The 16690-nt window shown below is 37.6% G+C and overlaps 1 protein-coding gene across 1 annotated transcript in view; it reads right to left on the bottom strand.

Moving 5' to 3' along the window:
* Positions 1-1085: 1085 nt before the first annotated feature.
* LOC145978633 (uncharacterized) overlaps positions 1086-16690 on the bottom strand; it is a 68304-nt gene continuing 52699 nt past the window's right edge. The window contains exons 9-11 of the mRNA XM_083111384.1: positions 10500-10786; positions 7594-7705; positions 1086-1469 (exon numbers count right to left, since the gene is read on the bottom strand). Coding sequence (XP_082967510.1) covers positions 1314-1469; positions 7594-7705; positions 10500-10786 — 555 coding nt within the window. The 3' untranslated portion in view covers positions 1086-1313. The remainder of the gene's footprint in view (positions 1470-7593; positions 7706-10499; positions 10787-16690) is intronic.

Here is a 16690-nt window from a genome sequence, read left to right as displayed (position 1 = left end):
AACCTAGTGTTTGGCATTTGGCCCACTCTTCTCCATCCAGATACGGTAGGCACTGCTCCTTCGCGGTCAGAAATTTGTAAGGCAACATTCAGACGGCTTACAACTTTCCGCAAGCAAAAGGCGGGAGTTCGCATGTGTCCCCTGGTGCTGAAGTGTTGCAATCTAACAAACAAAATCTCGAAGACTGGTATCGGGCAGAGTTGAACTTTTTACTAATTTTGTCATATAATTACATACATTTTACTAGAACTAATAAAGTGTAAGCCGGCTTACATGGACGCTCCGCGCCTGAATTTTAGTAAATCCCAGTACAGGTATAGAACAATACTATACTGCAAAAAATAACAAAAATTCTTGACCACAGGCATAATTTCTTGACTTTCTTAACTGGTAGACACCCTGTTAATGTACACTGTTGTTAATGCCAACATATTTTATTACATGTTCAGTAAAAAGTTATATACTCCGGACAACATCATGCATAGTTTGATCCCCAGTGGACACACACAGCACAGTAATATGGATTCCTTTTAAACTGTAGGTTCAGTCCTGATTAGTTTATCTGAGCATAAACTGATCTTAAACTCTGACACACAATGATAAACAACAGACTATGTGTTCTATTAGAACTTTCTCGAATAGCCTACATGCGACATTTATAACATAAAAAGTATTTTAGAAAGTCAGGTCAGTGTTTACAACGTAACTAGAAACACATGTCTTTCCTTTGATTCTTAAAACTTCATTATCAACTTTTATTCTTAGAAAATTAGTTTTCATGACACATGTTTCATTTTTATAAAAACATATTTTCCTTGATCAAATAGTAATATCCTTTTACTGGACTTCCTCCCTCCCTGCCTTACAAACTAATAACAGTGTAATTTAGGTATACTGACACATAATGCTCCCTTCTAGATTTAATCGAACTAAAAAAAAATTCCCCTCTTTCAATAACATTGAGGATATTACAATTATTTTTTCTAGAATACTGAAAGCTCTATGAATTTCCTCCATTAAAGCTACTCTTTTATTAAAACACAAAAGGGTTTGACATCCACACAGAATAAAAATGTAGATAAAATTCAATCATTTTATTAACAAAATCATAATTCCCAAAATAAGACCAATAAAAATGTACAATTGTCTCAAGAAGAGTTTGAAGTCTCTTTACATTTACATGAAAAAGACAAAACAATTATTAACATTTCTAAAATATGTTTTAGAAAAATTATTAACACATTGTGTACACATACACACGGACACACTCGCTCAAAAAAGCAAGTGCAGATTTCAAATGTTTCTTACACATTTTACAAATGGATTTTGACTGAATGGTACTTTTTATAGTTGGCATAAATTGACTTAAATAATGTTCTGGACCCTGGTTGTAAAGATCGCTGCAAAAATGTCAAGCCATGTTGGTCACACATGTCCAGGAATCTGTACAAAGCATTCACGTACTGAGTCTGAAATAGAGAAATGATATCAATGGAATACAACTATACAAACTAGGATGTGAATTGTGTAGCTTATTCTTGTAACATTCAGACTTACAAGTGTCAAAATATGATTTTAAATGGTTGAGTAGAGCAATTTAGAACATGCTTTCATAATTTTTTATTGTAAAGTCAGAAAACATGTACAATGATGGATAATTTAACAAACCGTAAGCAGATTTTGTAATTTTTACTATTTTTGGCCAGTGGTTTCAAGCTTTACAGTAGTATCCTTTGGTTACATGCGTCAGTAGGACTCAGCAGATGCATTGGTATCAGTATTAGACTCATATTGGCCAATACTCTTCTGAAGTCTGGGATCTTATGGGGTTCTCAAAGAATGGCATGTAACACATTAGTCTAAATACAGTATTCTGGAAATTATGCAACCACATTGTGGGGAGAATTGATATTTGTGATAAAATAATTATATCTTGTGAAATTTTGAATATTTTAGTCAAACTCTGCTATAGTTCTAATGAACTTTATAGTAAAAATTATAGACAAGGGTAGAAAAATACAGGGTGTCCGGTTGCCATAGTGCCTGAAAATTTTCACCTGGTGCCTAAATTTTTAATTCCAGTTCTAAAACATACATGTATATATTTTAATGATTCAAGTTCACTCATGGAAATTCCCATTGTCTTGTTTTTTAAATAACGAGGGCAGTGTAAGCTTTTTAATGTTTGGGTGTTTTCTGTATCACGTGTATCATTAAATCAGAATAATAAACATGCCATTCATAAGTTTAAGTTTTTGACCTATCATTTTGAAATCTGCAGCGATATGGTAGTGTGTTCATTATCAAGGCCACGCCTGCGGTAGAATTAGTTACATTTAATCCAATCTCAAAATGTTTAGCTATATCTTAGTCGGATTCATGGTTCTCTTAGCCCATATTTGGGGAAAAATAATGGCTCCTAAGAAAAAGGGCTAGCACCTGATTTTTTTTAAATCATCTACCCCTGCTTATAAATATTCTGAACTACTTTAAATAGTTTCAATTTCAAAGTAGATGGGAAACAGTAAGCGTATAGGGTCAAAGTGGTACCAGCTCAGCCCTAAAAGACAGGGACAAGAATATGGGAGGAAGCATCTGTTATCATTAAAGATAACATCCCAGCATTCACCATGAACAGTTGGGGATTTGCACTTATCAATCTGGTGGCAAGAACTTATTCACCTGTAATGAAATTTCTCTCTGAAATGTATATTGATATTTCATTCTGAATGTTTGTCATACTTGAGTTCCATTGCAATGTGAACAGTGCATGTTTGTCATGAAGCCAGGCCCGCAGCTAGAGGGGGGGGGGCAAGGGGGGCAACTGCCCCCCTGAGACATGTCTTGCCCCCCCCTGTGAAAAATATAGAACACATTCCTATCTGGAATTCTCACTGTTCTTTACAATTATATCCTATATTGCTCTAGGAACTTAACAAAGACACTTATGGATTTGGTGATTTATTAAGGAACGTGTGTTGGATTCCATAATGTCGTACCAGAATTGGAAAAAAAAAATCTTTCCATATTCAGATTTCGGAAAATGATTTCACGATTTTCAGTATCTAGACATTCTGAGTGACCTTATATTACTAAAGATGCGTAATGTGTTTGGATATGTTTTCTTGAATGTATTTTTATGGAGTTTGAACTGCTCAATTTTTTGTTTTTCCACATTTACCTTTTGCTAATACTGATACATGTGGTAGAGATAGGGGGGGAGAGAGAGAGAGAGTGGATATTTTATTTTATTTACTTAACGTCTCTTTTCTGCCACTTCTAGTTAATCGTGACGATGAGAACGAGTGATGATATGAAATTGATTTAGGGGCACTCATAAACAACATCCATGCCCAGGCTGGGGTTTGCAAAGCGACCGACCCCTGACGTCGCAGTGCGTTGTATAACCACCCCACCATGAAAGTCGGCTAGTGAAAGATGTAGGACAGATTACTGGGTCAGTTATCAAACATGACGAAAATGTGATAGTGTTTCACATTTATTATTTCTGTTAGAAAGCAATAAAAATTGTGGTGTGATGTCGGTTACACCAGGTCTCTCTTGGAGTATAAATAGAAAAGGTTCTAGGAAAGTTTTGCAACACACCTCTCATTTACAAAATCTTTGAAAATACTTTCCCCCACTTCTTCAACCTTCAAAACCATTCGTCGAACCAACTCTTCCATATTTCCTGAGGGAAGTGGGTACACTCGTCATCCCACACCCTTAGAAGGTTCTCTTAATTGGAAAACCTATTCCTTTTAGCCTGTTATTGACGTGAGGAAACAGTGCAGAGTCACATGGCGAGGTCTGCACCGTAGGGAGGATGCTCCAGCACTTTCAGTCCCGTAGGTGCAAAATACTCGATGCCAACTAAGCGTCTGCCTTCGAACGTGGACGAGTGTTTTTGAGAGCTTGAACTACTTGGGCAGCCCTCCTCGGTGTACCAATTCACGGTGACGGTCTTCTGTGTTAATAGCACCACGTGCTCCACAACTCCCCTTACAGTATAGGCAATCACCATTCTCTTCTTTACTGATCGAGATTCTTGCACAGACACTGGCATAGGCGTGAGCAGACCTTCTGATTAGGGGAGGGGGATGGGCAAAAGCCTTGATGAAAGTTCAGTCGGGAAAGAAAATCCTCATTTTATTCTCTGTTTAGTTTCATTGCATTGGTGGATATATATAATGCAGTAACATAGAGGCACCATAACGAATAAATAAATTATCTGTGAAATATGCTGCCCTCCTTTTCGTTCAAATAATTGTGTTCATACATTTAAGACAAAATAGTTTAGCAGTAAGAGTGTGAAGTACTTAGTTATAACTTCTTTCTCTGGTAATTTACAATGCATTAGAGAAAATAACAAAATTGCGAGCGAAGCGAGCAAGAAATCTTTTACATCCAAATTTTTGCAAACTGAAAACAATATTGATTTAATATGGCACTAAAAATTCCATGGGGCGCCATGGCATTCTCTTTTACATTTTTTTTCATTTAGATCGTTCGGCACCCAAGGCCAACTCCCGCCGCCCACTAGCTACGGCTCTGAACTTAACAAAACTGTAATAAAAGCAGACATTGTGAGCGAAGCGAGCAAGAAAATTTTACAAATTGTATATTTATCTCTATAAAATTTGATATCGAGGGGGCAATTGCCCCTTTGTGTCCCCCTGCAGGTGGTCTTGGCCGCCTGGAAGAAATAATGCAAGAAAGAGTATCTTGAGTATCATTTTGTCCTGTTACTCTTAGATTCTCCTAGTCTTGCTTTCTTTAACCTCAATGTCTGTCCCCCTAGAATTGATTTCTGTCCAAGGTTGGGGAGGAGCAATGCCCATTGACCCCTGTGGTTGCGCCACTGCACCCTCTTCCCCCGTAGTGCTTTGAACTTTAATCACTTGAAAATACTTGATTTTCTTTAAGAGTCTAATGTCGTCTAATATCGGTGATAAGATTCCTCTACACTAAATTTCTAGGTGAAAGTATAATAATGTAGGAACATGGAAGGGGGGGGGCAAAGCCACCCCTCCCCTTAGAAAAATGAATGTCAACCTAAAATAATATATTTAACACGTGTAATTTGATTTTTCATAGTAATTTACATTAATGCGGGGATGATTTCAAATGCAAATGGTGTTTTTTGGGGTACAAATATGATAAGCAACATGGGTGTGTGATATGATAAATGTATTTTATAAAGGAAAGGGTAAGTGTTGACTTCCTGTTGGCATGCTATGATTTCCATAGTATTCTATTGCTTTTAGATTATTTAGCGGCAGTAAAAATAAATGCCATTTGCAACCGTGAAGCTAATTGGGATTGCATACATTAAGAATGGCAGATGATGCCATTTTTCGATGGCTTGTATTGTAGCATCGAAACAAGAACTGGACGAGCAAATATACGAAAAGTTGTTCACCTTGATGTCCTCTACACACTGTGAAAATTGCCCTGCGTATATAGGTTCAAGAAAATGACGCTGCGTTGCCAGAGGTCCTGGATTCGAATCCCGGTTTGGACATGGATGTTTGTGTTTGTCCAAAAATGTAAAAAATGACAACCTGAGAAAAAGTGAATAACAGGGCATACTACCGCTTAGGGGTATTCCTTTAAAAAATAAAAAAAGTCGGTACGGCGTTTGTATGCCACGTGGGAGACCGGGGATCAATTCCTGGGGTAGGTGATCTAAGATCGGAATTTTTCCTGTCTTATCCCGCATAAAACAGCTCTGGGGCTCATCCAGCCTCAAATCAATGGGTACCTGGGGGTCTCCCTGGGGAGTAAAGGCTGCCAGAGCATGGTGCTGATCACATCACCTTCAATTTGGCCGAGGTCGAGAATGTGTGTGGATCTATCCCCACATCCCCTAAATGTGTCTTCATGGCACGGTGCTATATACAGGAAACTTTGCCTTTTTTATAACCTAATTTTTTGCCAAAACATTCTGTCAACTCTTCAGCTGTGGAGTGGATTTTCCTAATTTTACTCATCTTAAGCCATTCTGTTTTTCACAGAAACCAGTATCAGTATTTTAAAAAAAACCCTGATATTTGGGGTTTGTACGCTTTGGTGGTGACAGGCATCCGTGAGACCTCACGCAGCAAGGGTGGAGTAAGGTGAAGGAGGCCCCTTATACACTGTATAGTTGATTTCATATTATAGTCATTAAGGAACATATTTTTCATAATGTAAAGAGGATACAAAATTCTTTAGTATGAAATGACATTGTAATTCAAGAAGTCATTGATCAATCAAGGGGTTCCCCTTTGTTTGTCGGGTGTCAAAGAAATGTGTTTTCAACAATAAAATAATACAATTCACACAATATTTTGCAAATTGGTTAACGTGACCAGTAAGCCAACATTTTCTGTAGTGATGTAAGAGTCTCCCCTTTGAAGCAAATAGGATCCGTGGTAGTCCTAAGAGACCCTCAGATTCGATTTTCGGTGGCAGCACATATACATTTCAAGAAAATACAGTCCAGATTAGCCTATTTATCTTAAATTTTATTCATATTTGATGTTATACTTTTTTTCTTTTGTTCGTTGGAGTTTCACAATATCATCCCTTTCCGGTTAGTAATTGCTTTGTGTGTGGGGGGGGGGGGGGCAACGAGTCCTCCTATGTACCCCACTATATCTGCCAATGCGAAATAATATATTAAAAATTTGCCCCCTCAAGAATTGACTTTGCCCCCCCTACTAATAATTCCTGGCTACGGGCCTGCATGAAGCTTTCCTGTACAGAATGTATTTATTCGTAATTTTCTTCATTATGTATCGCAAGAATTTGCTACAAGTGTATCATCCAGCCAGAGGCAGGATAATGATGATGATGTATGTTGTGTCTTACAAGTTCTTTCCTGCCAAACTCAATATTTTGAACACACTGTGATATTAGAGGAATCTGAATAATTGAAAAAAATGTTCAACTCAGATTAACTTTTGTGTAGTTTATACTGAAATGCAAGTACCTGGCATGCATAGCTCTGGACATGTTAAGTAAGTACTATATAATTACTATTTGCAAAAGGGTAGACCAGGGCATTACGAATCATAGATCGATCACATATCAATCTAGGGTTATCACGATGCATCTTGAAAGCTAACACAGTTAAGAATGTGCAAAATACATAAACTCACACTGTCATCTGCGAGCTAAATTTGTTACAGAATATTTCTGTTTCTTGGGCATTTCTTACTGGTTTCCACTCATTTTGGTACTGTTACATACAATTTAAAAAAAAAAAACCCTTTCCAGGTCATTGTGTGACACTTTAACATGATGGTAACCAAAATGTCAGTGTTAACTGCAAAAAAAATGAACAAAAAAAGCATAAAAACACTTTTACATAGAATATTTACCATGAAGATGCTGGTTTAAGAAAAAAGTGTAATTTATTTACATTTCCAAACGGCAAGTGAAAAAAAATTCTGAAATTCAAAGATTTCCCCCAGGATTTCCGGCCACTAGTAACTGTTTTAGAGCCTAAAAAATCATGCCCTAATAAAAAAGTACCCAATTTTAACCCAAGTACAAAAGAATATTTAAATCAAATCATTAGGACAAGTAGTCATTAGTGTATCTTACCTTGACAGCAGGATACAAAGGAAACATTTCCAAATGGCTCAAGATATCTGCAATGCAATATGGTGCTGTTCTCTGAAAAGACTTCCTATCCTTGTTCATTAAATCACCTATTCTGTAAATAAAAATGAATACCCAACTGTAAGTAACACATTATACAGAACATTAATCCTGTGTATACAATATGAAATACATAATAAGTTTCTTTTGAGAGACCTAAGAAGGAACACAGCAACAAGAAGCAATAACATATTGCATTACTATTCAAGTAAACATTATAAAAGCATGTTTTTAGATGAATCAACAATATATGGACCTTCTGATTTAATGGCAACTTTTCATTAAATTATTTTGAATGGGTCCTATGCTACTGCAAAGTGAAGAGCTGAAGATTTAACAGGAAAGGAAATACCTGCTCCTGAGCAGAAAACAATGAATAAATGAATTAATTAATTTTGATTTGTCAGATAAATACTTCAGCACTTCTTATTATTTTCCATTTTGTTACTGTGTTGTTTCACTTAGTCTATGTTACGTGCAACACTTATGCTCTTATTTTCTCGATTAAAACATAATTATTCTAACAACATGAAAATGATTGATGAAATTCCCATTCCCCAAGATGAATTCTACTAATTTACAACATTGCATAAGTTTTGGTAAAGGCTGCACTTTTGTGGATGTACAATGAAGCAGATATAATTATTTTACCCCTCTTTTCAAATGGATCAGTTTATTAGAAATGTTTAGTTTATGCGATGCATATTAATCATGATATTTGATTTGAGGTAAGCAAATGGAGCAAGGGCACAGCTGTTATTTTCAATTGCTTATAACAACTGATTAATGCACTTAAATGTTCCAACTAAAACTTGCACAATTTTTTGCGTAAAATTTGACTGCAATAAAATTTGAAAAAATGAAGTTGATATCCGTTTCGCCGACAGTAATGCCATCTTATGGGCTCCCTTCCAGCAGTATATTTTTCATTATGAAAGACCCTTCCCCCCTCTCTCTGGAGTTTCCTTGTAGCCCTTGTGGTCTCTCTTCCTTTCATCCACTATACATACATACAGCTCCTGAAGAACATGAATGCCATCAATGGTAGGAAAATAGAGCAAAACAATTATATTGATTTGTTTTCTTCAGGAAAATAAAGTTCAAAGGATGTTCTGACACCCATAACGGCTTCTCGCCTTTTCAGTACAAGTATGGGTTTATCATTAGGATTACTGGTATACAGTATACAGTCTGTAACAAAATAACTGCACCACTTAACACAATGGAACGCAAACTGTGTTTTAGGTGATATGTAGACAATTATCTCACTCATATTTTGCTTTAGATTAATCCTGGGCCTTGTATTATATGTCTATATATGAAAAACCAGCTGATTTCAGGGCCATAATCTTGCCTTGTTTGCATGGTGAAGTATCACTTAGGATTTTCCCCATGCCTGTACACTGGTCACAGTTACTCCACTTTAATAATATAGCGATAAGAGTGAAATCCATTACCAGTAAACACGGCTGCACATCAGGAACCGGAGGCAGCCATTTGCACACAGACGTCAGAGACACCTGTTGGCAGAGAGTGGAATGAAAGACCAGTGCAAAATTTTTAGCAGCAGTGCAGTTATTTTGTTACACACTGTATAAAGTTTAATGACTCGACTGAACCTGGTCATTGAAATCCTACAACAACTGGGAGTTTGCCATTATGACCTTACGTCACCCTGTAACTGGTTGGACGATCCTTCACCTCTGCTGAGGCACATGGGAGTGAGGCCAGCAGTCAGTAGGTAGGCCCTGGGCATCAAGGTCTGTTGCTCCATGGATTACGTTATGAATAACCCTGAAGGCCACTTAAATGGAAATTGAAAGGAGAAATATAAGAAACAAATAATTGCCACCTATGAAAGGCGAAGCTCTCCAAGTGGAAAGTGTTGTGACAACCAGTTTTCAATCTGGTAACAGAGTACTTGTATCTTACATTGCTTTCCTTCTCCTTCAAGCATCATAATAATTAGGATGAACAGGGCACGAAAAATCCCGGTCGCCAGGTCGCCATGGCGACTAAAAATTTCAGCTTTGCGACTGGCGACTAAAAATTTCAGCTTTGCGACTGTGATCTTTTGATGTAATATTGCAGTTTTTTAAGTTTTAGTGTACGAAACTTTCAAGATTCTAAGTTCAAATTGCAGTACAGCGTAAGTTAGCAAATGTTTTTTTTATCAACGTTGTGAATATTCTATGGAATCAGTAAAAAATTCTTACTCTTTGTCCCCCCAACCCCCCACTTCAAGCTTTCTCACATAATTTAGCGATGTTTTGAATACGGTGATGCTCAGCTTATAGACTGATTGATTTGCTTTATTTTACTTCGATTTTTGTGCCACTTTTGGCTAATATGAAAGATGGTGATGAATGATGAAATTGATGAATGGACACGTACAAACATCCAAACCCAGTCCGGGATTCGAAACCGGGACCCCTGGCGTTGTAGCACAATGTGCTAACCACTCTGCCACAGGGGCTGGCTCAGCTTCTTATAGTATCCACAATTACTAGTAGGTGGTTTACTGGCACCTGATTTTCAGACCTGGCACCTAGCTCTGAAGAAAATTTTTTGAGCACTGAGGATGAATAATGATTGGATGAAACTGATGAACAGACTAGACACTCACAAAGGGATACCTCTGGCTTGGAACTCAAAATGCATTTTTATGCCAAATTTGGTCAGTAACGATGATAAGGATGAGTGATTATTACATGAAGCTGGTGAAGGAACACTCATGCCGAGACAGGGATTCAAATAAACGTGGGAACTTCGGTGGTGAGACTGCACGTCAACCATTAAATTTACTTGGCCACCGAGTTAACTATACACTAACTTATATGGAATCTTACCTTTGTAGGTGATAAGCACAAGAAGCTAACTCTTCTATTTCAGATTTCGGCAACTGCAACATCTGAATACTTCTTGCAGCCAATGTTCTTGACAAGAAATTCAATCTTTGGAGATAGGAATGTGTTCTCTCCACTATCAACAATTTATGGTGTACAAGGAGTTTGCTCAGATTTTTCCACACGGCCATGAAAGCAGCTGTGTAGAGTTCGACATTCTCAATCTCATCCAAAGGAACAGCTGTGCAACTTCCCAAACAGAAATCCAATATTTCAATTGTGAATTTGATCTGGGAAGCAAAAGAGACATTATATTACAAATGCATAATTATTCTTAATCATGTGTATATGTATATATATATATATATATATATACACACACACACACACACACACAGTTCATTCACTTCAGTTCCTTATTCATGTTTGGAGAATAAAGATGAGGTAGTGAAACAAATACACACCAGCAAATTACAAACTTCATCTGCAAGATTTACTTTTAATGGTTCTATTAATTTCAGTGGTTCCGGAAATTTGGTGGCATTAAAAGTAAATCTTGCAGATAAAGTTGGCAATTTACTTACGTGAATTTATTCAGTTCTTTGAATCAACTTATGATATGACAGGCTAATTGGACCTACCTGCTAAAAGTGGGATTTAAGCCAATGTGCAATCTTACCTCCACTGTGTATAGAACACAAAACCCTTTGATTAAAATATGCCACTATGTCTTCTGGGAGGTGTTCATTTACTTTACATTAAGATTTGACACAAACAGGAGATGCACTACAAAGAAATTTAACCCATATAAGCCCACCAGCCCATTTTTGGGGTCCTATGGTTTTAAATTTTTCAAAAGTTACTATGTACGTCTTAACAACGGATTTTGTTTGTGTTTCTTGAACGAGGTTGGCACTCCTGCACATGATCTTTGAAAGTGCGCCGTTTACAGCAGCAGTGTTGAGTGTAGCAGGCATTGTTGTAAGAGAGGTGGGAGTTATCCTGTAAAATGTAGTCTCAAAACAATTAAATATAACAATAATTAATTCATTTATTTGCATGTATTGCTGTTTTTTTTTCTAACTGGAGCACAGTTAGGAAACACCCTATGCAATTTACTTGTTAATTTTTCATTGATTAATTCTGTTGAAAACTTAAATTATGTGCTGCCCCAAATATGGGGCAGTGGGCATTTTAGGGTGCATCATTATTTATAATCATATGCTCCAAAAATGGGGTGCTGGCTACATGTTTTTTTGGGCAACCATAGTTTATACTGTCCTTTTATCATTACATTTTACATCGATTTCTATGCATTTCTTACACTGCTTAATTACAACATTAGAAACTACATTAATGTTTACTAGTGATGTGGCTAAGCTGAAAATTTGCCGATGCCGATGTACTCACCGATTTCGATACATAAGATTATTCAACAGAAATGGAATGTTATTTTCAGCATGACAAAAATAAATTTGCTACGTACATTTATATTGCATATTATACCGTGCGTTCATTTCGATCTGCAGCCGAGAGATCGGGAGAAGCGTGGCGGGCGGGGCTGACGGAGATGCCGACATTTGCGGCCTGTAATGCCCGCTTATTTTTATAGACATATGCAAACATTAATATAAATATTGCAAAACGATCACTAACCTGTGTTATAACACGCAAAAGTTCTTCTGTAATTCATCCAAGTTCTGCTCTTATATACACAAAAAAATACGCTTTAGAAACGATGTCAAGAGCCACAGATAATAAAACATTTTAATCATAGTTTTGACCAGTAACGTCCTGCTTAAGTTTATATCCTTGAAAGAGTTTTGTGCCGATGGGGATCGTTTGGAGGTTTTGAATGTGCAACACTGTATCAAGATTACCCTGTAGAAGAAACCGTTAAAAGTCAATAGTGTTCGTGAGCTTCCTTGCAATCCGAAATCTCCCAGCTCGAGTTTTTTGTTCCTTTGCGACTAGATGAAGACAGAGTTGTAAATATAGTGGCGAGCAATGTAAACCAAGAGCGTGTTAATTTCGTACTGTGCGCAAGAGTGTTATTCTTGGTTACTTGCAGTTACTTGTTTGTGTTATTGTAGTGTGTATGTGTGACGTGTCAGTGAGACGATTGGAATGCCAGCAGCAAGATTCACGTTAGAACAAAGATTTTTTTATGTATGACACGTACCTACGTGAAAACAAACTCGTGTCGAGACGTGTGTAGGTAATTTGTACAGAAATTCCCATGCGTTTCAACTCCACACAGAGATACGGTTAGACATCTTGTCCTTAAATTACGAGAAACTGTATCGTTAAATTTTAAAACACCTAAGCAAAAACGACGGATTCTAACCGAAGCAAAACTCGATGATATTGGTGCAGCGTTAGAACGTTCTCCAAACAAACCTCTACGCCGTGTTTCACAAGAGGTGGGCGTGTCAAAATCATCGGCACATATAGTCACTAAGCTACTAAAATTAAAACCATACTCTTATAACACAGGTTAGTGCTCGTTTTGCAATATTTATATAAATGTCTGCATATTTCCATAAAAATAAGCGGGCATTTCAGGCCGCAAGTGTCGGCATCTCCGTCAGTGCCGGCCGCCACGCTTCTCCCGATCTCTCGGCTGCAGATCGAAATGGACGCACGGTATATACACATATATATCTTCAGAGATTTAACATTAGTACACAAGCAGTTCCTTGAAATGCAAAATGAATTCTTGTTCTTAATATTGTAAATTTAATGCTGGCAGATTCAACTTCAGAAACATGAGCATTTGAAGCACTTCTGGAAGTAACTTACTTCTTCTCTTTATCGCAAATCTGTCCAGCAAGTGAACAATCGTTCACTGAATACTGATGCATCAGGTATGCCCAAGTATTATCTCAACACTTCCTTCAAGTTTGGATACTCATTTTTAAATTTCCAATACAACAGCAGATCCTGGTCGTGTAATACTCGGTTCAGCAATGTACTGTTCTACGAGGGTCACTATTTATATTTTGAGCCTTCGCAACACTGATTGAAGTTAGGCACGATTTGACGTTTGCACGGAATCGTCTGGCATTATTGACCATAACGTACTTCAAATGTTTTGTCAATAGCTTCATTTATGTTGTTTATGTTGCCTTGGAGATTGCGCGACAAGAATAAAATGGAATTAATTCGTGAACATTTTCGTGCGATGATTTTTTATGATTTTCGACGTGGATTATCAAGACAAGAGTGCATCGATCAACTTACTTCCACATTTGGCGATGAAGCCCCATCCTTTGCCACTGTGAAACGCTGGTATAACGAATTTAATCGTGGCTGCCATTCGCTCACCGACGAGATTCGCGAAGGTCGTCCAAAATCAGTTGTTGTTCAAGAAAACACTGATGCTGTGCAAAACCTAATACTGCAAGATCGTCATGTGACATACTGTGAGATTGAGGCAACCATAGGCATTAGTTCCACCAGCATATATAAAATATTACATGATCATTTAGCTGTGAGAAAGGTATGTTCTCATTGGATCCCACACAATTTGACAAAAACTCAAAAAGACGCTCGCGTCAATTGGTGCAAACAAATGCTCAATAAATACAATCGTGGTTCTTCAAAAGACATATATAAGATTGTAACAGGTGACGAATCATGGATATATGCATATGAGCCGGAACGTAAACAGCAGTCGACTACTGTATGGGTGTTTCAAGATGAACCTAATCCAACAAAAGTTGTTCGCGCTCGAAGCACATCGAAACAAATGGTCGCCTGTTTTTTTCGGGAAAACTGGTCATGTGGCAACTGTGCCTTTAGAGGAACGTAGAACGGTCAACTCTGAATGGTACACAACAATTTGTTTGCCAGAGGTCTTCGGTCAAATACGGAAAACAAACAAATGCCGTCGGATCATTCTTCATCAAGACAATGGCAGCTGTCACACATCTCGTCTAACAACAGACTTTATGAACAGTCAAAAAATCGAATTGATGGGTCATCCGCCGTACAGTCCTGATTTGGCACCCAATGACTTCTTCTTGTTCCCGAATGTCAAGAATAAATTGCGTGGACAACGATTTTCGTCGGCAGAAGACGCCGTTGATGCGTTCAAAAACCATATTATGGAGGTGTCTCAAGAAGATTGGAAAAACTGCTTTGACAAATGGTTCGAACGAATGCAAAATGTATTGACCATAAAGGAGAATACTTCAAAAAACAATAAAGCAGTTTTCAATGCCAAATTCCTGTTTTTTCATTGTTAGGCTCAAAATATAAATAGTGACCCTCGTATTTATGATTTTGAGGTAGGCTGATCCTCTTAATGAGAGTTTGCAATAATGTTATCACAAAAAATCCACAGTGATGAAGATCCATAACCTAATTTTCTATAAATCTTACAAAATTAAAATATCAGATTTTTGCCAATACCGATATGTCAATTTCTGATGATATTCGTACATCTGTAATTGGCTTCGGCACATCCCTAATGTTTACTCTCATATGTAATCCATATCACACTATTCTATTTGTTATTTTTCTCACTTTTCGACTTCTACGATTTACAAAAACATATTAATCTGTGTATGTATAATACATACACTGTGTGCGTGTTTTGTTACATTATTTGTACATTTTCTTTTACTTTGCAGATTCTGGAAAGGTGTGAAAAAACAGCTAACAAATACTACTATCTACACCTGCCCTTCAGAAAATCATATGGAATCATTTATCATGGAATCAACTTCGAGTAGAGGGAGAACTTTAGGCTACAAGCAAAACAGAAATGGTGTTGAGGAACGAATTTGAACAAGTGTCCTCGGGTTACCAGCCAGGTTAAATTGGAGTTATTGTCGAGACGCGCTAGCAAGCGGCGTGGAACCACCCACTCTGGTAGCGACACGCTGTTGACCTACTTCAGGAATTTCGCGAGCCCACAGAAACATGAGGAAGGCTGAACTACTGCAGCTCCTTATGTTACACAAACCCCAGTTCCCCATATATCGAATAGACAAGCTTACAGAAGAAGCGGGACATACGGTGGTCCGTCTCCCGCCTTATCATTGTATGTACAATGCAATCGAACTTATTTGGGCACAGGTCAAAGGGCTGGTAGCACAGAGGAACACTTTGCCACCTTTTACACCGTCTAAAATTTTGCAATTGACAGAACAGGCTATCAGGGATGTGACAGCAGATAGGTGGCATTCGGCTATAGAACACGCAAGGAAGATTATTTCCGAAGCATGGGAAAAGGAGGGAGTTGAAGAGCAGCAAATGGAGGATTTTGTAATTTCACTTGGGCGGGAAGACAACAGTGACAGTAGTAGCTCCGATGAAGATGTTCCTTTACCAACCAACAAGATCTTGGGATAGCGCCACTGCAATGGTAGCCGGGAAGCAAAAACAACTGATTCTTTAACTACTACTTCTGTTCTTTCATTCATCTTTCATTCATGTTTTTACATACAGGTAGCTCAAAGCATTAATAACACATGTACCAAATGTATCATTAATGTTAAGGAAATCGAGCAATTGCCAAGCGTTTCGTTGTAATTTATTGAACTCTGTATTGCCAGAGCCAGTATTCTCATATAGCTTCCCAAATTATCTCACTTCACACACCCACATGTGCCTCCCCGATGGCACAGTGGTAGGATAAGTGTTGTTGCCTTGTAATCAAGTAGTCCTGGGTTTGATACCCTGTCGAGGCACATAGTGGTTCGGATCCCACTTCCAACTGTAGGTTCATTCCACATTAGCCGTAGTGTACATAAAGTGAACTTTAAAACACCAACTCAATCAATCTATTCACACACAATGATTTGTTCTTGATAAATTCTTCTCCGTAATACAGTAACTCAGTTCTGTAAAATTCTGTTTTAGAGGTGAATTTTTGTAGGTTCCTCAAAATATAATTTAAAAACGTGTTAACGAAACGAAGTTGTACGTAATTTGCCCTAATTTTCAAGAAATACATTTCATTTGTGCGTTCTGAAGCTTCAACAATCGCGGCATGACAAAGAAGGCAAAGAGAGGCAGCATGAAATCAAAGGAGAACGATTTGCCACAGTGTTGTTCATAACACAAGATGCATTTTCTTTTGTTGGTAATTGTGATACGATACAACATAAGTAAAAAGATGCCGGTAGCTGATGCTTGCAATGTACCATAATAAAAACTCAACAAAGGTTCTTTCAGTGAAGATT

Source organism: Lepisma saccharinum, chromosome 25 (assembly GCF_977018435.1).
Source record: "Lepisma saccharinum chromosome 25, izLepSacc3.1, whole genome shotgun sequence".
Lineage (NCBI taxonomy): Eukaryota > Metazoa > Arthropoda > Insecta > Zygentoma > Lepismatidae > Lepisma > Lepisma saccharinum.
This window is presented reverse-complemented; position numbering and strand designations above follow the sequence as displayed.